Source organism: Acytostelium subglobosum (genome assembly GCF_000787575.1).
Source record: "Acytostelium subglobosum LB1 DNA, scaffold: scaffold29, whole genome shotgun sequence".
In the NCBI taxonomy this organism is placed as follows: Eukaryota; Evosea; class Eumycetozoa; order Acytosteliales; family Acytosteliaceae; genus Acytostelium; species Acytostelium subglobosum.
The window spans coordinates 440,738-464,420 of record NW_012236504.1 but is presented as its reverse complement, the minus strand read 5'-3'; the positions used below and the strand labels follow the sequence as shown (position 1 = coordinate 464,420).

Sequence of the window (23,683 nt, the reverse complement as noted above, 5' to 3'; positions counted from 1 at the left end):
GGCTGACAGCAACAACAACAGCTGTTTAATTAACCATCATCAGTGAGGTGTTTGTACCAATCGAAGACTAACTAATAGCCCATTGATGATTATGTGTGTGTCTTAATTACTAACCCCATCAAGGCAACGACCAAGTTGGGGGGTGGTGCAGCACTGTCACATTTTTGCGATCACTGATCGATCCAATGTGTGTGAGTGAGACCCTGGTTTGAAAAACATAGTGTGTGTTTGTGATTGTGGGTCTTCGTCATGGTCGTCATTGACTCGACGAACAAACATTCATTAGTTCATGAATGGGTTGAGTTAGGTTGATGTGTGGTTTGATACGAGGTCGGTACAAGTGATACCAGGTTCGATTGGCAATGATTATGGCAGGTGATAACCGCGGCCAATGGCCATCAATGGCAAAAGGCATAAAAGTAGGGGTGGTTTGGTCATAGTTTGATCGATCTACAATACAACGAACTTAAAGTAGTTGACATCTAAACTAACTTTAGATGTTTAGTTTGGTTCAAACATACCTAAAACTATTATTGTTGATGGTGGGCTCGTGCTTTCCTTGTCCTGTTACTATTCCTGTCCTTTGTGGCTTTGTCTTGAAACTGTTATAACTTGATTGAATGATAGATAGATAGATAGGAAGGATAAATTGAACGATTGAATTATTGAATGATTGAATGATCAATCAAACTACACAAGACAATACTTGAGAATGAGTACAGTATCGTGCTTTACCCCATCAAACAATTACTCAATCACTCTATCAATCAATCAACCATTCAATCATACTCACCAACACAATATTGATGGAGCTGATTGGTTTCGTTTGCATCATCAAACAACATCAACACACACAAGACGAATGTGGATCGGGCGTGGGATCGACACAAGTCAGATTAAGTTTGCTACACTCACGACCTCTGCCGATCGTGGTGCGTGGCCCTGTCTGCCCCGCTAATGCCATAATTTTATTCGTCTGATGATGTGGCTTGTAGTGAATGAGTGGCTACACAAAAGATTATGGTAAGGCCTGGGAATGAGGCCCGATGTTGGTCTGAAGGGCTGGAAACACAAGGAACATGATGAAGAGTGGTCGCTGAACTACTCCTCCAATCAGATTCACAAACACATACTGAGAGTCTGAATGATTGATCATGTGATTGTGATTGATTGGTTGATTGAGTGAGTGAGTTACTGAGATCACGTGATTCGCTGCCAGCCTATGAATGAATGGATGTACTTACCTTGATCAATCAATCAATCGATCACACATACACACGCTTGTTATGACATATCCATTGGGTCGACCTCCTTTGACTTGGACTTTGACTTGGACTTGCGTGATTCTTTGATTGGCTCTTCTTCCGCCTCACTCTTCTTGCGTTTGTTGCTGCCACTTGACTCCTTGGAGCTGGAGCTTGACGATGCTTTGCTGGAAGTTGTGTCCTCCTTCTTGCTCTTGCTCATGTCAGACTCCTTAGGGTTGGCCCTTGATGATACTTTGCTCACTGCAACTTCCTCATCGTCCTTCTTTCTCTTGTTTGTCGTGGTGTCGGTGGCGGATGAGGTTGTCGACTTCTTGGGCGCTTCATCCTCGCTGCTGGACTCTTCCTGGATGACGACCACCTTTTTAGGATGGACGGGTGGCTTCTCCTCCTCCTCCTCTTCGTCGTCATCCTTTTTGCTCTTGCTCTTGCTCTTGCTCTTGCTTTTGCTTTTGCTTGACTCTTTTGAGCTGCTGGTGGATGATGTGGATATTGACTTCTTCTTCTTCTTCTTGGGCGCCTCATCCTCGCTGCTTGACTCCTCCTGTATGACGACCACCTTCTTCTGCTTGGGTGGCTCCTCCTCATCGCTGCTTGATTCTTCCTTCTTGCTCTTGCTCTTACTTTTGCTCTTGCTGGATGTGTCCTTCTTCTTGCCCTTGTTCTTGGTTGGTGTTGTGGTTGAAGTCGACTTCTTCTTAGACGCCTCCTCTTCCTCGCTGCTTGACTCCTCCTGTATGACTACAACCTTCTTCTTCTTGTGTGCCACCTCATCCTCATCCTCGCCACTTGACTCCTTCTTCTTGCTCTTGCTCTTACTCTTGCTGGATGTAGTCCCATCTTTCTTATCCTTCTTGACCTTGTTATTTGTTGTTGTTGTTGTTGTGGCGGTGGTGGATGTAGTTGATGACTTCTTCTTCTTTGGTGTCTCCTCCTCTTTATCGATGCTTGAATCGTCCTTTTTGCTCTTGCTCTTGCTGGATGTGTCCTCCTTCTTGCTCTTGTTCTTGGTTGGTGTTGTGGATGTGGACTTCTTCTTCTCAGGTGCATCATCCTCGCTGCTTGGCTCCTCCTGAACGACGACCACCTTCTTCTTTTGAGCTGGCTTCATCTCCAATTCATCCTCATCCTCGCTGGACTCATCCTTCTTGCTCTTCTTCTTCTTCTTCTTCTTCATCTCCTCATCGCGTGACTTTGTTGTGGCCGCCTTGTCTTTGCTTGACTCTTTCTTTACATTCTTCTTATCGATGTTCTTTGTGATTGGTGTATCTTTGTCGTTTGAATCATCATCATTATCATCATCATCATCGTCTTCGTTGTTTGATCCATCTGCTCCAGCTGACTCGGAATCCAACACAGTCTGACGCACCCTATCTTGCAAGGATTGAGTGACTGGTTGTTCCACATGTTTCTTGATCACAGGTTGTAGTAACGACGGCGCCGATATCAGGTCGGGATACACATCATGAGTACTGGCGTGCAGCAGACGTATCATATCCTTAAAGAACCTGGGCAGCGCGCCCTTCTCTCCATTGTCTCTCTTGAACACACCATATTCCGCGAGGAGCACTGACTCGAGGTTGATCCACTCGAGGTAGAGCTGGTCGTTGTTGGCTATCTTTGATCTGTCCACGCTGTCAAACACCTTGGGCAGCTCGGCATCATACGTGATCTCGAGCACGTACAATATGTACTTGGAGCCAGGGTACCAGAGCTTGAGGGTGGCTGGCGCCAACATCTGCTCCTTGAACTCCTCGAGACGGTCGGCAAAGATGAATGCCGTCTCCTCGTTGAACTCGCGGATCGCTGTCTGCTCGGCCATCAACTCATGCGTCTCCCACTTGCCGCCAAACGGCAGGAAAAGGCCACCATCAATAGCTTTGTCGCCCCTATCTTTTGGCTTGCCGCTCCTGTCCTCGGCGCCCAGCAGCACCTTGAGCTGACCCTTGTGCTTGGCCACCAACAGCACACCGGCGGCCTTGAAGTATGTGTGTATCATGTGCGGGATCTCGTCCAGCCTCTGCTCGTACAGGTACATCGTTGGCAGTCTGTTTTGTCGTCTCGTATTCGTGTTGATATCGGTGACCACTTGGATCTCTTTGATGAAACTGATACCGCCATCGGCCATAAAAGGATTGACCAGCCTCCAATGTATCCTTTCGTCTTTGCCATTGTTGCTGACGTCTTGCACCTCTCCACTTGCAATGTCTATCAATGTGGACTTGAGCTTGGCCTGCAGCTCCAGCTCAGCGGCCAGTTGCTCCTCCAAAGTCATATCCTCCAAGGCCTTCTTTGGCTTCTCCTCTACGAATATCTTGGGTGGCGGTCGCTGGACTGGTGGCCTGGGCTGGTTGTTGCGAATGCCCAACAATATGTTCTGCTTCTTGATCTCCTCATCCAGCTGCTCTTGAAGTGTTGGCTTCTTTGGCGCAGCGGCCTTCTTATTTGTCTCTCTCTTCTTGCTCATTGCCTTCTTGTATGCCTTATCCTTCTGTTTGATCATCTTCAAATATGTCTTATCCTCCTTTGTCCAAGACTTCTTATCCTTCTTCTTTAACTCCTTATACTTGATCTTTTCTTCCTTTGTTGGTGCTTCAACTTCCTTCTCCTCCTCTTTCTCCTTCTCAGCATTGTCTGACACTATCTTCTTTGAATGATCATCTTTATCCTCTTCTTCTTTGGATGGCTTTGCACCATTCTCTGTTTTTAATCGTTTGAGTGATGACATTATCACCTATATATATATATATATATAATAGATATTTATATTGTTGTACTTGTATTGTTATGTTTGAATGAATGACTTGACTACAATGGTTTGATTGAGACTCGTCGTTTTCCTCTGTTTCTCTACCCCAACAACAATCTTCAAACTTCAATTTCAAGAATGTCCATTTCAATCAATCATATGTTAGTCAACAAGGACAAAGTGTAGATGGAGAGAAATGATGATGTAGCCAGGTTTGGTACATCTTCTACTCAACAGCCAAATAGGCAACAACAACAACAACAACAGCAGAGACATCAGAATCAACAACAACAACTACAACAGCAGAGGGCTCAAACACAAACACAAACACAACCATTGGAAGGAGATAAGATGAAATATGATATGTTATCAATACACTTTGATCCATTGATGGCATTGTCCAATCCACATTATGTCACATTGCCATATCCCAAGGCAATGCCACTTGACAATCTACACAAGGCAAGAGTATTGCTACCTCCAAACGATCCAAACTACCTGTCGATCAGGCCAAATCAAACAAAGCCACAACCACATAAGCAGTCCACTACTGCTGCTGCTGCTGTTACGCCTGCTCCTCCTGTGACTCAGCCACAGCCACAGTCACAAACACAGCCACAGCCACAGACATCTCAGCCTCCACAACCACAACTACAGACACAGACACAGCTACAGCCACAGACACAGAGGTCAACTACAAATACGATGGCGACAGTAACAACAACAACAACTACACCGACAGCGACAACGACAACGACGACGACAATGACAAAGGCAAAGGAGAGCCATAAGGTGTTTGATAATATTGCAGTCAAGTTCACAGATGGTCCGTTGAGTCTTCTCAGAAGAGCTCTGCAGGAGAGGAAACAGATCAGAGTGGTCATTCGTGGTCTAAGAAGTATTAGAGGACATTGTATCGGTTACCTGTTAGGCTTTGACAAACACTTCAATGTGATCCTACGTGATGTTGAAGAAGAAATCATTCGAAGTGTACCAGTAGCAGCAGCAACAACATCAGTGACAGATGATAGTGGCGGCGAGTCATCCAACTCCAATACATCCAGCAAACGTCAACTGATACGTGACAAGAGATACTATGGCCAACTGTTCATCAAAGGTGACACTATTGTATCGATACACAGTTATCCTGTGTTGCAGCCMATCGTCAGGAGGTGATACTTCTTCAACAACAGGTACTCAATAAACCTTGTGTGTCTGTCTGTATGTATGTTCCACGTATCTGTATCTGTTGATCGAATGTGAATGATTGACCATGACTTGGTTGTTGTATATATATTCGCTATTTATTGTTGTTGATGATGCTTAGAATAACAACACAACACCCATGATTATACATGCTACTGATACCCAAGGACTCAGTCGCTCTCCTATTCTCGCTGCCTTCCAAGGTAATCCTGATAAACTAATGTATTGTATTTGAGTGAGTACAGTGACCAATCAATCTATGATGATTCATAAACATACCTATGCTTGTCCTTTACATCCAACAACTTGGGATATGATCCACGAATATAAGTACATGTACAGATGAACAGTAGCAACACTACCAACAGACTTTGGAAATTGAATATAGCGGACTACATTTATTGATTGAGTTAGTGAGTGAGTGAGTTAGTGAGTTAGTGAAGTAGGTAAGACTATGTTGTTCATTGAACATACCATTGTAAAAGTATATAAATATATGTACAAGATAGAGATAATGATGAAGTGAATGAATGAATGAACTTTATGAAGTTGGTTGTTGAACAAAAAGTGGTGAAGAGAGAGGGTGCAGGACTCATGAGTCACCACAATCCATCCAGCCTGGCTGGATTATTGATGAAGGGGAGTTGGCAACTTCATCATCTTACACATGATCTCTTGAACTTTGGGATGTGCCCTCTCTAGTATAATGTCGATGGTGCCGTCATTATGTTCCGAACGATTATGATGAAGGAATTGTACGACCGAAATATATCCATAACTTGCAGCAAGTAACATAGACTTGTATGTACAGCCCTCTGTACGATTATGAAGGAATTGTACAATGGCCAGATATCCATTTGCGCATGCATCGTCCATAGCATCGACTGTACATCCCTCTGTTCGATTAAAATGTAAATACTGAACAATGTCCAATCTTCCATCTTTTGCAGCACTGTTCATTGCTTCGGTTGTGGCAGAGCCCTCAGATTGATTCAAGAATTTGATTGTATCAAGATTACCATTCCGTCCAGTGGCCTGGTCCAATAGATGTTCGGATCCACCTTCAGTACGATGATGAAGGAGGAATTTGACAGTGTCCAAATGTCCAAAGCGAACAGCAGTGTCCAGTGCTTCAGTCGTACATCCTTCCGTGCGATTGAAATGAAGGTACTTGACAACTTCGAGGTGACCATTTGTCGCGGCTTTGTCCAAGGCCGCGGTGGAACAACCCTCTGTGCGGTTTAGATGGAGGAACTGGACGATCTCGAGATGTCCTTTCCACGCAGCTTGAGTTAAAGCGGCGGTCGTACATCCTTCCGTACGGTTGTGGTGCAGGAACTTGATAATGTCCAGTTGGCCGGTGTACGCTGCTCCATCAATTGCTGTAAAAGTACAGCCCTCTGTTCGGTTGTCGTGTAGGAATCGAACGACATCCAAATGACCACCGGCGCAGGCTAGGTCCATAGCCCTAGTAGAGCAACCCTCTGTTCGATTGTCATGTAGAAACCGAACGACATCCAAATATCCGTTTGAGCAAGCCTGGTCCATAGCCCACCCCGTGCAGCCCACTTGGTAATTGGTATGTAGGTAGCGGACCACCTCAAGATGTCCGCCTGCCGCCGCCTTACCCATCGCCAACTCTGAACAAAAGGCCGTGGCATCATTCTTGTGCAAGTAGCGTACGACATCCAAGTGTCCATTATATGCTGGGTTATCAATTGAGATATTTAACTTGCGGTCCGCAAATTGTTGGTGAAGGTACTGAACGATGGCAAGGTGACCATTCCATGCGGCATTAGCCAAAGCGGATTCGAAGCACGATGCCACTTCGCTTCGATGACCATGCAAGAACTTGACCACGTCAAGATGTCCATTCTTTGATGCGTTGTCCATCGCTTCCTTTGTACATCCCTCACTTCGATTGTTATGCAAGAACTGAACGATATCCAGATGTCCTGCCGCTGCAGCCTTGTCCATCGCCTTGTTGGTGCAGCCTTCAGTTCGACGACTATGTAGTAGTTGTACGATCTCCAATGATATAGCCGCACCATTATCCATCGCCCTGACTGTGCAAGCTTGAACTTGGGGACCTAGATCGAGTAGACTGCGCACGATTTCAACATGGCCTATCGTAGACATAAAGTCAATGATAGGTAGCAATGTGAATAGTTCTTGATTGTTTGTTTGAATGTACTTTATCATGTATGAGTGTATCTCTCCTGTCATTGATAGTGACAAGCGTCGCAATGAGTCATCATAACGTGGGACTACAGTGTCCAACGTCACTACACACTTTGTCCATAGCGTAAACAAGTCAGTCCAGTTGTACAGTCTACTATTCATTTTCGCACCTCGACGTCTAACATTAATGTCATGTACACATTCGAACAACAACGTTGACAACCATTTATTGTTGATTATCTCTCTGAATATCATATCCATGTTACTTGTTTAGTTGATTGAATGAATGAATGATTGATTTGCGTGCACGCAAACATAAAGTTATGCGCCATACTTCTCGGCATGACCCATCTTAAAGGCCAATCCACGGAGATACTGCATGATCAGCATCTTTCCACTTGATCCCTTAATAAACTCAGTGTCCTTGAATCCCTTAATGCAGTCCTTTCTAGTCACTATTGGATGGCTATTGACAACAAACATTGGTGATGTTTGTCTGAGAGTGGAGAGTGATTGATTGATTGAATGAATGAGTGATTGAATGAATGAGTTAGTGCTCTTGCTCGTCCATGTATACATGATATATATATGTTAGTAATCATACCTTGCTTGGAATGGCTTGCCCTCAAAGAACTCAGTGCTCTGGGCTGGTAGTTTGAACCAGTCGGGCACGACTGCCTTGCTCTGAGCTTGCTCTTCGGTGAGGGGGATCTCAACGTCAGAGTGATCGGGAGCGAATGATAGGATGGTGCCAATGAAGATGGTGCGGTTCTGTTGTTGCTCAGACTTTGGAAGGTCGTTGTAGAGCTGATGGATGAGATGGTCAGCCGTGAGGATGGTACGCTTCCTGTCGCACTCCTCTGTGGACGCCGTCTGGACATGCACGATCACCATCTCAATGTCGACGTCGTGATCATTGATGATCTTGACCACCTTGTCATAGTCGTCGACGTGTGTGCACTCGAAGCCCTTGCCGCTGAGTCCCTCGCAGAACGACTGCGACGATGACAGCACTCTGAGATTGAGATCCTTGTACTTCTTCTTGAACTCGTCGTAGGTTGGAGGTGGGCTGGCCTCGGGTTGGAAGCCGAGCAGTTGGTTGAAGTATGTCTCGGTGGTCTGCGGTGTGTTGACACTGAGTAGCTGTCCGACACAACCGTCCTCTACGTATGAGTCCAAACCAATGAGCGACTCAAACAATGACGACTCGTCATACTTTACAAGTATACCATCGACCCAGAACAATATACATCTGACACGGTTTGAATTAGGTGTTGGATTAGACATTCCTTATTATATATGTTATGTGTATATTATGTTTATATTCTTCTTTGTACAATATATATATATATATGATTGATTATTTAATTAATTTATTGATTGAATGAGTGAATGAAAACGCACAACACATTGATGTGTGAACATCATTCAATCAATCATTCGTCATTCACACACACACACACGATCACTCACACACCTTCAATGAACAATCATGTGATTGTTGGATTGATCATAATCATTCATTCATTCATTCCACTATTCACTCATTCACTTACTCAGTACTCTTTATCTATCTGACAAACAATCAGGTTTCAAATAGAGATAACATGTGACCCTGATGAAATAACCTATTATCCGACTCTTTAAGTATTATGATGGGTAACGTCGGTCATGATGTGAATGAAGTTATAGATTGTAGAGATGAAGTGTGTTAGACATTCAAACTCTAAACCTTATACGATCATCAATTTATGAACGTTATATTGTATAAAGGTAGATCTATATTTAATCAACGAATAGCCCATGGATGTCATTTGCAGGTAACACGGCGAGATTATTGGTTGGACATATGTGCGCGTGTCTACAAACGAGTGGAGTCGTCTTTCCTCAATACCACCCACTTTGGTAAACAATTACCAAATTTGGACTAAAGAAACGGGAAAAGACCCGGCAATCCGGACTCGTCCGTAACAATTTTTTAGATATAAATAGAGATCTTACTCAATCCACAATCAATAATATTAATCATATAATCAATAATAATATCATTATTATCTGTATCAATTCAATTCCCATCAATGATAATATGTGTGGATCATAAACCTTCAATAATATTACAATCAACAACAACAAAAATATGCCAATACCAACTAGTCCTTCTATACCATCGGTAGATGATCATTCTGATCAACCGAATGATGGTGATACTGCCAATCAAACATCTGTGGACTTGTCAAAAGACGACAAGATGGTCCAATTTGACTCAAGCGCCAAACTGGAGGATGATACACCAACCAAACAAAGATGGACAGACCATGCCTTCCGCTATCTCGGTCTATTATTTATTTGTTTATTACCATTTGGTAGTTATTATATATATGTATGTTATAACTATTTGGAATCATTCATTCGCTCATTCAATCACTCACTGATTCAATCAATCAATCAATCAATTACAGGATATACCATCAGCATTAACTCAACGTGCAGTTGATGAATGGTATGGAGTCACTGAGGTGAAGTATGGATTGTTGTACTCTGTTTACAACTTTCCAAACATGGTCATTGTGTTCTTTGGCGGATTCTTGATTGATCGTGTCTTTGGTCTACGTCTTGGAAGCCTACTGTTCTGTCTTTTGGTCCTGGTCGGTCAGTTGATATTCTCCATATCAGCCAGCTCCAAGACATTCTGGTTGGCCTTGCTTGGTCGTATCATCTTTGGTCTCGGTGGTGAATCTTTGAGTGTTGCCCAGTCAACATTCACCGCCACCTGGTTCAATGGCCGCAGCGACATGAACTTTGCCTTTGCCGTAACACTTGGTTTCTCGAGGATTGGAAGTGCCGTCAACTTCCAGGTCACGCCAGCCTTGGTAAGGTCATCTGGTATCCCATTTGCAGTATGGTTCGGTACCATTTGCTGTGGAGTATCAATGGTTGCAACAGTCATCCTATGTTTCGTCGACACTATCCGTCGAAAGAAAGAGAAGATTGTAATCAAGAATGATCCGATCTCATTCCGTGACATACCCAAGTTCCCAATCCAACTATGGTTGCTCATTGCCGTTGTAGTATTCTTCTACATTCCAATGTTTGTCTTTGTATCAATTGGAACGTAAGTAATCCTCATCACCCAAACACTCATTCAATCATTTGGAATGATTCCACCCCACCCCACCCCACTCAATCAATCATTCAAACATCATATATATATTCCAGACAATTCTTCATTGACAAGTTTGGAGTCACAGATGATGTCGCAGGCATCTTGACAAGTATCCCATACTATACTGCAGCACCATCACCTGTTATTGGATTTGTTATCGATAGAGTAGGAAGGAATTTGACATGGTTGTTTGGAGCAACAGTCATGTTGGTAGTTGGTCACATCATCCTGGGCTTGACATACGCCAATCCCTATATTGGTATGGTTATCATGGGTATTGGATATGCCACTTTCGCAGCCTCTATTATGCCATGTTTCCCTGCACTCATTCAATCCAACAGACTTGGAACAGCCTATGGTCTGACCTTTGCCTTCCAGAATCTATTCGTTGGTCTGGCAGGTATGGGTGTCAATGCCTTGTTGGAGAAGTATAACAACAACTACAAGTATGTATAATCATCACCGAACAATGAGGTACAACAACTACTAACCTATAAAATGTAGTCATGTTGAAGCAATATTCATAAGCTGTGCAGGAATAGCTGTGATACTTGTAAGCATATTGATTTACTTAGATCGTAAACATAAGAAGTTGAATGTTCCGGCCCATGAATTCAAGACTGGAATCATCGAACTGGTATGTCCTTCAATGACACAATCAATCAATCATTTATTCATTCATACTAACCAATTACTTTGAATGTGAACAGAATAACAAAAAAGTTGTAGATGAACTAAGTGAAGTGTCATTGGAAGAGAAGAATATGGACAATGATAATAACAAGGAGACCCCGATAGGTAGATCCTTGTCTGACATATCAGTTGACAATGATGACATTGATACATCCAATAATAATAACAATAGAGGTGAGGCCAGGTTCTAGTATTTGATTAAAAGGTTCAAATTACCAACCGCATCCACAATAAACATAAAATATATTAATTAATATTTATTATATCAATTGGTTCGATGAATCAATCCATCAAACAATATTAAAATAAAAAAGACTTAGTAGTATACTAATTAATAAAGAACACGAGGAGGCATTCTGTGATGGCATCATCAACCACACCCACTCCCCGCAATTAACAAAGACGAGTACTCGTCTTCATTATACCTGGCAACACTCATTCAATGGCACAAACAAAACACACAGGACCTTTCAATTGTATCACTGCAAACGAATACCCTGTACATTGACTAAAACTAGGATAATTGATTGATACAATTCATTATTTCGTTCATTCATTTCCCTGCAATAAGAACGGACCGGCTAGAGGGTTCCATTACATAGTTTATATGATATGAATCTTTCCATCCGACTATGGACTCGGACAACCCCACCCCTACCAATCCCCCGACCCTTACTCTAACCCTACTCTTACCGTAACTCGGCAACTCGCTAGCCAATTATTATTGCCTATTTCAATAACTCTAAAGATCTATCAACCAATTAAAATTCATAGACAACTCTATATCAATGAAATAAAAGAGGACCATTCTTTAATTCGCCATTTACTCATCTATTATTATTATCATTATTATTTATTATAATCCATCTTTTTTTCTTAATAATTATTAATTACTTTTAAAAAATGGCAACAGTAATAGGCCTTATGGAACAATATGCATTTGTTACCGTATTAATATTATTTGGATTTTTAATTTCCGTAATATCAAAACAATTATTTAGATTAGTAATGTTTGTTTTGGCTTTATATTATTTATTTAATACTCAAGGTTTATTTAATATTTTAACAGTTATTGTTGTATTCTCCCATGCATTCATCCATGACCAATTGATGCCAACGGAGGAATCTTATGCTGTCAATGTATTCTGGGATTTATTTAATCATCTTGCACAAGCTGTTTTGGCAGCATACCAAGGCATGGTGATCAAAGAATCTCCCATGATAATGTCCTACCTCTTTGGAATGATAGCATGGAATATTATGGGATTGGTACCAACAAGCAAGCCAACATTCAAATATCAGAATCCTTTATACTACCTTGGAAGTGTACAGTCAGTTTTCCACTTCACCCTGTTGTGTCTATTCAAGGAGCCCCATCTATTGTGCACAAGATTGATATTCGAAGCTGGATTCATATTCTTTATATTTGTCCTTGTTGCCTACAAATATGTAGACTTGGACAAATGGGTAAAGTTAAGACACTCCGAGACATACTTTATCAGTTGTTTGATTGCTAGTCGAGTCTTTGCATGAAGACTTCCTCTTCATTCATAAATTATCTGTCAGTGACAGATTGTAAATAATAAATAAAGATCAAAGAAATATAACTTAATTGAAATTTCACTCAAAATTAATTAATCAAGTTATTTGAAGTCTCGCACCAAACTTAGAGCCAGTGATCCAAGTGAATGAAACAGCAGCGATAAGGGTACACTGCTCCATTGCCCAATGTACCATCACTCTCTACATCTTCAACTACAACTTCAACTACAAATTCAACTTCTAATACAACTACATTAAACCCCAGGTCTACCTCAACAACAACCTCCCCAACTACATCCACTTCCATAACTTCTTCAACATCGACAACAACTTCATCCTCAGGTCCAACCACTTTAACAACAACATCAGCTTCGTCACCTACTACATCCGCTTCGACCTCTTCAGCATGTTCACTATTCAAGTGTGATCAACTTCCAATACTACTTGTCCTCGCCATCTCGCTCATGCTCCTGGTCCTAGGATAATAACCTTCAATTCTGAATATTATTATTACTATAACATTACAACATTCCTTCTACTTTTACTTTAGCTACAACAACATGAACTCGCAATGCAACCCAACAAGTGGGAATTCGAAATATCTATATCTGTGTTGTTGAGACTTCTCGGCACTTAGTCTCGGGTTCCCCACAAATAGTGAGTGCGGAGGACATCCTCTGTTTTAATCACTGTTGAACATTGAATCTAAGATAGTTAAATAAAATTATAATTATTAAATTTATGATGGTGAAGGTGATGATGTGATGGTTGTTGAGTACAAACATACTCGCTAGTACCGATAATGGTATTGCCGAAGGGAGTGCATTGACTGTGGTTTGGTCTTTAGTATCGCAGACCATCCCTCCTCTGATTGTGTTGAAAAAGGCAAAGAAACCTCACGAAAAAGAATGAGAATCGGTACAAACTTTGCAAAAAGTATCTCGTTTGTGTGTGTTTGAATGAATGTTGATGACAGTCCTCTCTGCTCCGAGATGGACTTGCAGGTCCATGTCTGTGTCCACTCACATGACCACATTATTAAACCGAACACAACAAATATATAACTTATATAACTTATATAACTTATAATAATAACATATAATAACATATACACAATGAAGTCAATAACATTGGCATCTTTGGTACTTTTGGTGTTGGTAGCAGCGTCATCAGTGTCGGCATTGATCACAGTCAACACTACTACACAGAACTTGATCGATGAGTATGGACGTGTCCGTATATTCCACGGTGTGAACGCCGTGTACAAGATCTTCCCATGGCATCCATTGACCAACGAGTTTGACCCACAAAACTCCCTGGTCCAATTCGACATTGACAACCTCCAGGAATGGGGCTTCAACGCCATTCGTTTCGGTGCCATGTGGCCCGGAGTCGAGCCCGAGAAGGGAGTCTTCAACCAAACCTATCTCGACGTCATCAAGGGCATGGTCAACCAGCTCGGTGATGCTGGAATCTATGCTATCATTGGTATGCATTCATTCAATCGATCAATCAATCATCTGAGTGATCCCACTTACTTACCAATGCCATGTCCTCACTCATACTTGTCTAGACTTCCATCAGGATATTATTAACAGAAGGTTCTGTGGTGAGGGTATCCCAGACTGGGCCGTCGTGCTTCCAGAGGAGACCTTGCCATTCCCAATGCCAGCCGTCATGGAGAAGTACCCAGTTGACAACGTCACTGGTTACCCAGCCCTTGATCTTTGTTTGAGCGTATGTTGGATTTAGGGAATCATGTCCTAACTTGATCCAAACTGACACTCTCCTTCCATCCATCAATCCAAACATTACAACTTTAACAGAAGGAGTTTGCTACCTACTACTTTGCTGAGGCCGTTGGTGCCACTTTCCAGAGCTTGTTCGACAATGCTGAGGGAATCCAAGATGAGTATGTGTCCACATATGTATGATTGATTGATCATTGAGCGACCAAACACTAACCATTACACTCAATCAATCATTCTATTACCATAGGTTCGTCGCCTACTGGAAGCAGTTGGCATCAACCTTTGTCGATGTCGACACCGTCATTGGTTACGAGATCATCAATGAGCCAGTGAGTATCAATCATAACGTATCATTTGGACATATACACTGACACCAATCAATCAATCAATAATTAGTGGGGAGGCAACATCTACAGAGATCCATTGCTGTTGGATCAGATGGGACATGCCGACAGAGTCAACATGCTTCCATTGTACAAGAATGTCAACGCTGCCATTAGAAGCGTCGATCAGCAACACGCTGTATTCTTTGAGAAGAGTTTGGTCGATGTCTATGACTCGCAGTACCCAGCCGGTACCCCAGGTGGCATCGAGTACAACGACCGTCAGATCCTCAGTTACCACATCTACTGTGGCAACGTCGGTGGCAACCCCAGACACGTTGGCGAGTGCGACGGCGAGAACAAGTTCTTCCTTGAGGGAGCCATGACCGACCTGCGTCGTCTTGGCGGCGGTGGCTTCATGACCGAGTTTGGCGCCATCTCCAACACCACCAACGCCATGGAGACCATCACCTACATGATGGACCAGGCCGACGACTACTTCCAGTCGTGGACCTACTGGCAGTTCAAGTTCTACAACGACCTGACCACATCCAGTGAGCTCGAGTCACTCTACCTGTCGAACGGTACTCTGGACCTGATCAAGGTCAAGACTCTGAGCAGAACCTACGCTCAGGCCATCGCTGGTGAGCCACGCAAGATGAAGTTTGACATCAACAACGGCGACTTCACCCTGTCCTATGAGATCAACACATCCATCAGCCAGCCAACCGTCGTCTACCTGAACGAGGCCATGCACTACCCATCCGGCTACAAGGCCAAGATCACCACCGGTGCTGCCACCCTCACCTACCCACAGAAGAACATCATCAACATCACTCCATCGTCCACCACCACCAATGGACAGCTGATCACCCTCGAGATCACCAGAGAGTAAGAGAGTCTACGGTCGGCCGATCGATCGATCTTTCAGATATACTAGTGACCAATAAACTTGTAACAAGTACTATTATTCCATCATCATGACCTGCCCGAACTGATCAATGGTCCCAAACATGTTTCTAAACGACTACAATAGGAGTCAGTGTTTACTTTCTCTTTGGAGTCTGATTCTTCTTCTGTTGTTGCTGTTGTTGTATCTTCTTCTTGATGATCAACTGAGGGACAACTTGTTCAATATCCTCGTCATCCTCTTCTTGGTCAACCTCATTATCTTCCTCTTCCTCTTCCTCATCCTCGTCTTCTTCTTCCTCTTCCTCTTCTTCTTCGTCCTCATCCTCATCCTCACTGAGGGTGGTGATAGTTGACTGCAGGGTCTTGTGTTGCCTGGAGCTGTGCTGCTCCTTTAAACGTTTGTACATCTCGATGGGGTCTTCATCATCTTCGTCCTCCTCATCCTCGTCAATGTCGTCGTATATCGATGCCTTGACTTGTGGCTTTGGTTGTAGTTGTTGTTGATTGATGGCTGGTGATACATTCACCTTCTTTATGCTGTCGGTAACGTCATCGACCTCATCATCATCATCATCATAGTCCTCATCACTGTCGTAGTCCAGGTCATCATCCTCATCCTCATCGAACGATGAGAACTCGTCGTCATCCTTCTCACTCTTTGCCAAGAGTCTCCTCTCCTTCCTCCTCTTCTCCCTCTCCTTCTCTCTCTCCTTCTGGAACTCTGGATCATTCTTCTCCAGCTCTCTGTAGAATGTTCTGCGCTCACTCTCTGTCATGAGCTTCAATGCCTCGTGCAGTTTCTTCTGCTCTGCTTGCTCAACCTTCTTGTCTGTTCTCTCGCTGTTGGTAACATTGTTAGAATTGAATGTGATTGATTGATTGATTGAGCGAATGGAACATACTTTATAATCTCGTTGGGCTTGACGCACTTGGCGCATACCTGTTGCTCCTCAGCGCACTCATCACATAGTTGATGATATGCTCTCTTCACATTCTTCTCACCGCATGAACAACTATAATGGATGGGATGGTTAGGGCATGGCTCACAATGATAATAACAACAATGATAAACATACCATTTAGCAGCAACAGTCAATGGCTTATATTTACGATATCTCTTCCTCCATTCGATTGTTTGATGACATGTGTAACAGAGACCTTCATTTGGAAGTGATAGGATGTGTGCGGTCTTTCTACTCTTTGGATTATGTATGAATGCCTTTCTCTGTACTTGTACAGATGTTGGTGCTTTGTTTCCTCCTCCCATTGCTATCTATCTATCTATCTATCTATATCTATATAATAAGTACAAGTTAATAATTGGGTTGTGAATGAGTGAATGGTGTTGTATTTGTTTGTTGATTGAGTTGGTGGGGCCGAGTGTCGACTCGTCTTTCAAAAAAGATTGATTTGTTTTGATTTATTTTTGATTGATCCATCACACTCACTCATTCAAAAGATAATAACAAAGTTGTTGATGTTTATGTCGATGAACATGGAATACATTTATATATTATCAAAGATGATAACTTGATTGACATAAATTAGATGAAGACTGGAAGGTAGGATGATGGTAGTAGGCTACAATTACTCCTTGGAAGCATTTCTGGCAAAGTAGAGTGTTCCATAGAGGTTGAGATTGGCAAGCTCACTCTGGACATGGAGGTTGGAGATCTTCTTGAGCCATGCCTCCTTGGTGTGGGCAAAGAACTCCTTGACCAACTCATCCTGGACAGCATCGACAAACTTGGAGTTCTTGACAACGTTGTCACCGATCAGGTAGGTAGTGGTGGCACGCATACCAACAGACAGTTCTTGGGCAGCTCTTATCAGATATCTGTAATGAGCAAGCATGGCCTTTGTCGATGGGTTCACCTTCAATGGGTCCTCCATGGCAATCTGAGCGACTATGTTAATGGGGATAATGGTTGTTAGTATCAGCTCATCACTACAAGGGGTCTGTCGACAAAATATGCTTACTCTCTGCGCCTGTCAATGACTTGTCTCCCTCTGCCTTGTATGCGTTGTAGCAAGCGACCAAACCACGTCCACTGACAATATCCTCATACTCAAGAGCGTATTGTCTCTTGGGGTCATGAGTTGGAATGACCTTGTTGAACAGATCCAACTCGCATTGATAGTGTGGATGATTGGGACCATATGAAGAGACATTGATGTGTCCAAGCTCTGATGGGATCACATTGTACTTGTCCTTATGCTTGAGGTGGTGAATGAGACCGACACCAAGACCAGTACCAGCGGCAAGGACAACAACTAAGGTTGAATGAGTGAATGAATAAGTGAGTGAGTGAATGGGAATGAATGAGTGGATGGATGAATACATACTGACTTGTGAGCCCTCACACTTTGGACCGTCGCTAGTGATGACTGGTTTGAAGAATCTCTGCTCTGCCTTGGAGGAAATCAAGTGGACGAGTCCATAGCAGCCACTCTCCAAATCATTGATGATATGGGTTCTAGATGGTGGGCAGATGGAGACTGGAAGATCGCACTTTGTGAGAACATGGAATTCCTTCTTCTCTCTGTTGTAGTTGGTAATGTCATACTGAATGTATAGAATATTAGAGTAAGTACGTGAATGAATGAATAAGTTCGCGAATGACATACCTCCTTGTTGTCAGTTGTTGGACCAGCGATATCGATACAACAGATCTCTGGTGGATGGTTGTAGACCTGGGCAATCATAGCGGCAGCCTCTTGCAATCCCTTAAGAAGCTCGCAGATGGTATTGGCTTGGAACTTGTGGACATGATAAATGTCTCCCTCATCAAAACCTGCAATGACTCTTGTATTGGTTCCACCAATATCAATTCCAATGTAGTATTTCTATTACATATTTATACAACCAACAACATCCTATATTAACAATTTGTTCATCATCCATACATCCATCCATTGGACATTCAATCAATGAAACATACGGAGTATGACTGAACGTTGTTCTTGAACTCTGAGAATGGTTTCTCTTCCATCTTTGTTTGATTGTTTGTTTGAATTTGAAGTTCTGATGATAAAGTTATAAACTAATGATAGTTATCTCTACCTCTATCTCTGTTGTTGATTCTAACTTGTTTGCTTTGGTTGGTTGTCAGTGAAGTTAAAGGATTGGACAAAGTACACAACACCAACCCAAACACACCTCACTCTTTAATTCACTTCATTCATACACACCAAACACACACTAAACTTGAAGATTGACTGTGTTGATGTTCATACATTCAATTTAAATAAATTGATTTATATGTTGGGTGGAAGAGAGTGCAGTATTGAATCGTGTCGCACCCCCTCATATGTTATGAGCAAGTTCATTGTCTCTTTGGGGAGGATGCCACTTCGAACTCGGACAAGTGAGTTTGGAACACGAGTCTCTGTAACCATTATAGCTACGAATTCCGTTGTTCAGTCTCGAGAATCTATATTTATCTATCTATTATTCTATCTTTATATTTAAGAACATGAATCCCGAATATGATGAATCATCCCCAACACATTCATTCAACAAGAAGAGAATAATACATTAGTTCTAAACAATGAGCAACGACGAACATTGATATTGTAGTTGTTATGATTATGGTTCAACAACAATAACAACAACAACAATATCACGACAACATCGACAACAACTACAACGAATGATTTGATGTAGGTCGTAAGATTAGTGACTCAATCGACTGAGATGGAACCAACTACACTTGGTTGGGCAGTCCCGATACATACTCCGATGCAGATCAATCGATCGACAGAAACAACGAAAAGTATGTATGTAAGGCATGAATGAGTCAAAGGAGTTGGAAGGCCTACACACCATCGTGTTTCCCCCAACAACACCCTCTCCAATGTACATTGTATCCCTATGACTTTGCACTTCACACTTTCAAACACACACACACACTTGTTCCCAATACAACAACAATAGGGACCAACAACAACAACAGCAACAGATAGAGGTTGGTCATGTCAATCTGCATGAATGAAAGTCCAGGGTCTACCAGTCACAAAGTGGGTGGGGGGAGGATTGGCACCTGCCCGTTATGGACATCCCAATAAGGAAATGTTTATTAATTTAAATGTTGTTGTGTGGGATGACGAGAGGACCATTGGTTCACCATGGAGCACTTTGTCAATGACTTTCATTCAACAACACACACACACAGTCTACGACTGACTGATACACCCCACCACACTCAAGGTCCTTCATGCACAAAGACATGGACAACATCAACAACAACAGGGACCCCACGTTGTTTAGTGAAGGCCTTCAAGTGTGTGTGTGTGGTGGTGGGTGTGGGTATGGAGGAAAGACAGACAGAGAGATGGAGAAAGACAGGAAGATAGAAGAGAGAGAGAGAGAAGATTATTAAGTGTAGGTTTAGACATTGCTATTTTAGTGGAGGTTGATGTCCGAACGTATCATTCAGTGTTTTTCCCAACAAAGGTAACTACCCACTTTAGTCTACAATTATAATTCTACCACTCTCTCATTCAGATACAAAATTCAGTTTGCCAATATCCATCCCTCCTCACTCACCTCTCCACCCTGTCTACTCTATTCACTCTACTCTACTCCTACTCTGACTACTGCTACTGTCAAACCATCCACCCTTCAATCCATCCACCTATCCATCCATCCAACAACAACCAAACAACCAAACAACAGTATTCATTCATTACAGGCGATCAATCATTCCACTCCATTTTAGTCATAATTAATTATTCACCATATATATAATAATTATACAGATAATAATAGTGATAATTATAATTTATATATATATTAATACATAGAATGACAAACTTATAAGTTAAAATAACTTAGTTGTATGTGTCATCCGTCCATAACCATCCATCCATCAATCAATCAATCAATCAATCATTGAATATTAATTATCTATTCAACATTGGAATCCAACAACAACAACATTGTCCATTTTGTCTACCTAATCGAGACATCTCACACACATACATTGTTCACCACAACTTGGACTGATTTGTCCATAATCCATCTTAATCTCATTGTGTGTTCATTCATTCACTATCTGTTCACTCAAACCCATCCACACCACACTCAAACTCACTCATATTATCACACTTAATTATCTGTCTATCAACAATTTCTCATTGTGTGTGTGTCCGTCAATCAATCATATGCAATGAATTACACACTAGTGTGTGTTTGTGGTTGACAACAACAGACTTAAGATAATAATATATGTCATCCATATGTAAGGTGTATCTTAGAGTTTGTTAGGGGTATCATCGGAAGCGAATGAATGGATGAATGGAACCCTACCTATCTACACACAGACATGCCTGTTCTATAATCATGGATACCATCCTTGTTGAAATTGTGTGTTTGATTATTGCCACTGTTGTCCCCAATATAGACATTCAGGGTTGGACTAATTGGGATAACTGTGTAGTCTACCATCCCTACTTCCAATCGATTCCTACAACCTCAACCCAAACAATCTTATAGTTATATATCTATATACCTATATATAATATTATATACTAATTAATTAATTCTTTTAATTAATTAATATTAATATTTGGGGTTCAATCAATCAATCAACCTTACAAACATCATCAATCAAACAATCAAACAACTCACAGACTGACCCTCTTCGAAACAGTTGATAAGTATGTTTGTTAATGATATCATCCTATCAATCACTCTCTTCTATCTCATGTATAACTATCACTTGTCCGACCATTACCAATGAATTGCCATCATCATCTCTCCTCACACACATTCACACACACATATACACCACTCACTCATTCACCTTCATAAACACACGACCACAACCATCTTCATTGGGTTATTCGATGAATGTATCTATCAATTCGTCTTGTTATATCACATGTATTCACCACACATCAAATACACACACACATACACATATCCATTGACGAACTCATTAATCTTAAGTAAGAATCCGGGACACTAACAATCATTCATTCTTATTATTACTCTCCAATCATCCTTAATAGTTTTAAATAATTAATTAATTATATCCTTTCGATAATTTTAATAATAATAATAATCATAATATCCAGTTATCCATCACTATCGAGAACGCTTGTATTATAGCTACACTACCCAATCAATCAACCCAATCATTGAATCATTCAACCAGTTCAACAATCATTCAACCATGAGTCTCAACATGGCACCTATTATCAACTCCAATGGAATGCCATTGTTCAACAGTCATCCATCCTCTCCTTCATCGACACCATCATCATTCTCAGAGGATCCACTACTAAAGAAGGATGATACCAGTGAGCCAACTTCGCCCAACAACGACACACCAAAGAAGGCTGGCCGCAGAAAGATCAAGATCGAGTTCATCGACGATAAGAGCAGACGACACATCACCTTCTCCAAGAGAAAGGCAGGCATCATGAAGAAAGCCTACGAGCTGAGCACACTCACCGGCACCCAGGTGCTGCTCCTGGTCGCCTCGGAGACCGGACATGTATATACGTTCGCCACCTCGAAGCTCCAGCCGCTCATCACTCGACCAGAGGGCAAGAACCTCATCCAATCATGTCTCAACACACCAGATCTGCCTGCATCGCCGCCAATGCAGTCCACGCCATCAAGTGCATCCAACCTCCAAGTCAACACACCAAGAATGGCCGGCCAGGTGGGCATCCCACAGCAGGCATTAGAGCAACCATCACAACTTGCCGCTGTCCAACAGCAGCAAGCTCAACAACAAGCACAGCAACAACAACAACAACAACAACAACAACAACAGCAACAGCAACAGCAACAACAGCAACAGCCTCAGTCCTACCCAGACACTCTGCTAATGCCGACATATCCCGACGCCCTCTACCAGACCGACACATCAGACAAGGACGACCGCAGGTCTGGCGCCATGGGAATGTCGGCCAAGGACTCCAAGGTGCCCTACATCAACGCTGCAGGCAACATCGACCTTGTTGGCTACGGCGCGAACAGCTACACAGGCAACAACATGATACCGGGATCAATGGGCTATTACCCGTCGGCGGTGCCCAATCCTCGTGGCTATACAATGGGCAACCCCAACGGAAGCGCTTCATCATCACCAACCTCGCCCACCCAGTACACCTATCCGCAGCATTCAATCATTGGACAATATCCATCGCAATGAGTCTCCCTCTAGAGAGGAGGTGATAGTTGCTCCTGTTCACTCAAACAGCGATCGATCAATAAACTCCCCAATTATTGCACTGTACATTATTATTATCTTTGTCTGACTTACTTCAATGAATACGGTTCATGGTCAACAATGATCAAAGTTATATTTTGAAAGGGGCTTCTCTTCACTTTATTCAATCATTCATTGTAATAATTTTGTTAACAGATAATACAACAATGGATAATATATCAGAGATTATAGGTAGATCGATATATATGCATTTGAACGATGAGTTGGATATAGTCTGCTTATCACTCTCTTGTAAAAGATGGTATTCGGTACTGAGCAATATGAAAGGGTTCACATGGTCGAAAGGTCATTACACATGTGATTGGAGCAGAGTCAACAGCAGCACAATCAGTGCTGTAAAAGAGAAAGGCTATCTTGATCATTATAGAGATCCAGAGCACTACTACTATACTCAAGACCTTGTACAATTGCCAATTCATTTGGCTTCATCAAACTCAATAACTCTACTGACACTAGGTTCAGAGTTTCATCAAGATATTGGTGTGGACATGTTGCCCAAGTCACTCAGGACACTGACTATCCACTCAGCGAGAGAGTTCACATTTCATACTGGCTCACTTCCACCCAAGCTAAGGTCACTCATACTTGGTGCATATCATCAACAAACCAATGTGTTGAGCATTATTCCTAGATCACTGCGTTTCCTAATGT

The 23,683-nt window shown here is 42.2% G+C and overlaps 9 protein-coding genes across 9 annotated transcripts; 4 read left to right on the top strand and 5 right to left on the bottom strand.

Moving 5' to 3' along the window:
- Nucleotides 1-1,284: 1,284 nt before the first annotated feature.
- SAMD00019534_109680 (hypothetical protein) lies at nucleotides 1,285-3,993 on the bottom strand (the record flags this gene model as incomplete). Its single annotated transcript, XM_012893997.1, has 1 exon — nucleotides 1,285-3,993. The coding sequence occupies one exon, from the start codon at nucleotides 3,991-3,993 to the stop codon at nucleotides 1,285-1,287; it is 2,709 nt and encodes a 902-aa protein (XP_012749451.1).
- A 354-nt stretch (nucleotides 3,994-4,347) lies between these two features.
- On the top strand, nucleotides 4,348-5,184 carry SAMD00019534_109670 (hypothetical protein; the record flags this gene model as incomplete). Its single annotated transcript, XM_012893996.1, has 1 exon — nucleotides 4,348-5,184. A coding segment is annotated over one exon (837 nt), but the record flags the coding sequence as incomplete, so codon positions are not given.
- A 153-nt stretch (nucleotides 5,185-5,337) lies between these two features.
- SAMD00019534_109660 (hypothetical protein) lies at nucleotides 5,338-7,278 on the bottom strand (the record flags this gene model as incomplete). The annotated part of the gene is made up of 4 exons (XM_012893995.1): nucleotides 5,338-5,437; nucleotides 5,500-5,612; nucleotides 5,695-5,759; nucleotides 5,886-7,278. The coding sequence occupies 4 exons, from the start codon at nucleotides 7,276-7,278 to the stop codon at nucleotides 5,338-5,340; spliced, it is 1,671 nt and encodes a 556-aa protein (XP_012749449.1).
- A 444-nt stretch (nucleotides 7,279-7,722) lies between these two features.
- Nucleotides 7,723-8,688, bottom strand: SAMD00019534_109650 (hypothetical protein; the record flags this gene model as incomplete). The annotated part of the gene is made up of 2 exons (XM_012893994.1): nucleotides 7,723-7,897; nucleotides 8,006-8,688. 2 exons carry the CDS (start codon nucleotides 8,686-8,688, stop codon nucleotides 7,723-7,725), a joined length of 858 nt encoding a protein of 285 aa, XP_012749448.1.
- Nucleotides 8,689-9,538: 850 nt separating this feature from the next.
- Nucleotides 9,539-11,448, top strand: SAMD00019534_109640 (hypothetical protein; the record flags this gene model as incomplete). Its single annotated transcript, XM_012893993.1, has 5 exons — nucleotides 9,539-9,781; nucleotides 9,861-10,513; nucleotides 10,618-11,010; nucleotides 11,069-11,201; nucleotides 11,275-11,448. The coding sequence occupies 5 exons, from the start codon at nucleotides 9,539-9,541 to the stop codon at nucleotides 11,446-11,448; spliced, it is 1,596 nt and encodes a 531-aa protein (XP_012749447.1).
- Nucleotides 11,449-13,884: 2,436 nt separating this feature from the next.
- On the top strand, nucleotides 13,885-15,768 carry SAMD00019534_109630 (hypothetical protein; the record flags this gene model as incomplete). Its single annotated transcript, XM_012893992.1, has 4 exons — nucleotides 13,885-14,287; nucleotides 14,373-14,536; nucleotides 14,796-14,879; nucleotides 14,947-15,768. Coding segments are annotated over 4 exons (1,473 nt in total), but the record flags the coding sequence as incomplete, so codon positions are not given.
- Nucleotides 15,769-15,925: 157 nt separating this feature from the next.
- SAMD00019534_109620 (hypothetical protein) lies at nucleotides 15,926-17,058 on the bottom strand (the record flags this gene model as incomplete). Its single annotated transcript, XM_012893991.1, has 5 exons — nucleotides 15,926-16,114; nucleotides 16,313-16,373; nucleotides 16,494-16,625; nucleotides 16,688-16,798; nucleotides 16,862-17,058. Coding segments are annotated over 5 exons (690 nt in total), but the record flags the coding sequence as incomplete, so codon positions are not given.
- Nucleotides 17,059-17,372: 314 nt separating this feature from the next.
- SAMD00019534_109610 (hypothetical protein) lies at nucleotides 17,373-18,778 on the bottom strand (the record flags this gene model as incomplete). Its single annotated transcript, XM_012893990.1, has 5 exons — nucleotides 17,373-17,692; nucleotides 17,766-18,059; nucleotides 18,132-18,351; nucleotides 18,414-18,632; nucleotides 18,728-18,778. The coding sequence occupies 5 exons, from the start codon at nucleotides 18,776-18,778 to the stop codon at nucleotides 17,373-17,375; spliced, it is 1,104 nt and encodes a 367-aa protein (XP_012749444.1).
- A 3,186-nt stretch (nucleotides 18,779-21,964) lies between these two features.
- SAMD00019534_109600 (hypothetical protein) lies at nucleotides 21,965-22,954 on the top strand (the record flags this gene model as incomplete). The annotated part of the gene is made up of 1 exon (XM_012893989.1): nucleotides 21,965-22,954. The coding sequence occupies one exon, from the start codon at nucleotides 21,965-21,967 to the stop codon at nucleotides 22,952-22,954; it is 990 nt and encodes a 329-aa protein (XP_012749443.1).
- Between the last annotated feature and the right edge of the window lie 729 nt (nucleotides 22,955-23,683).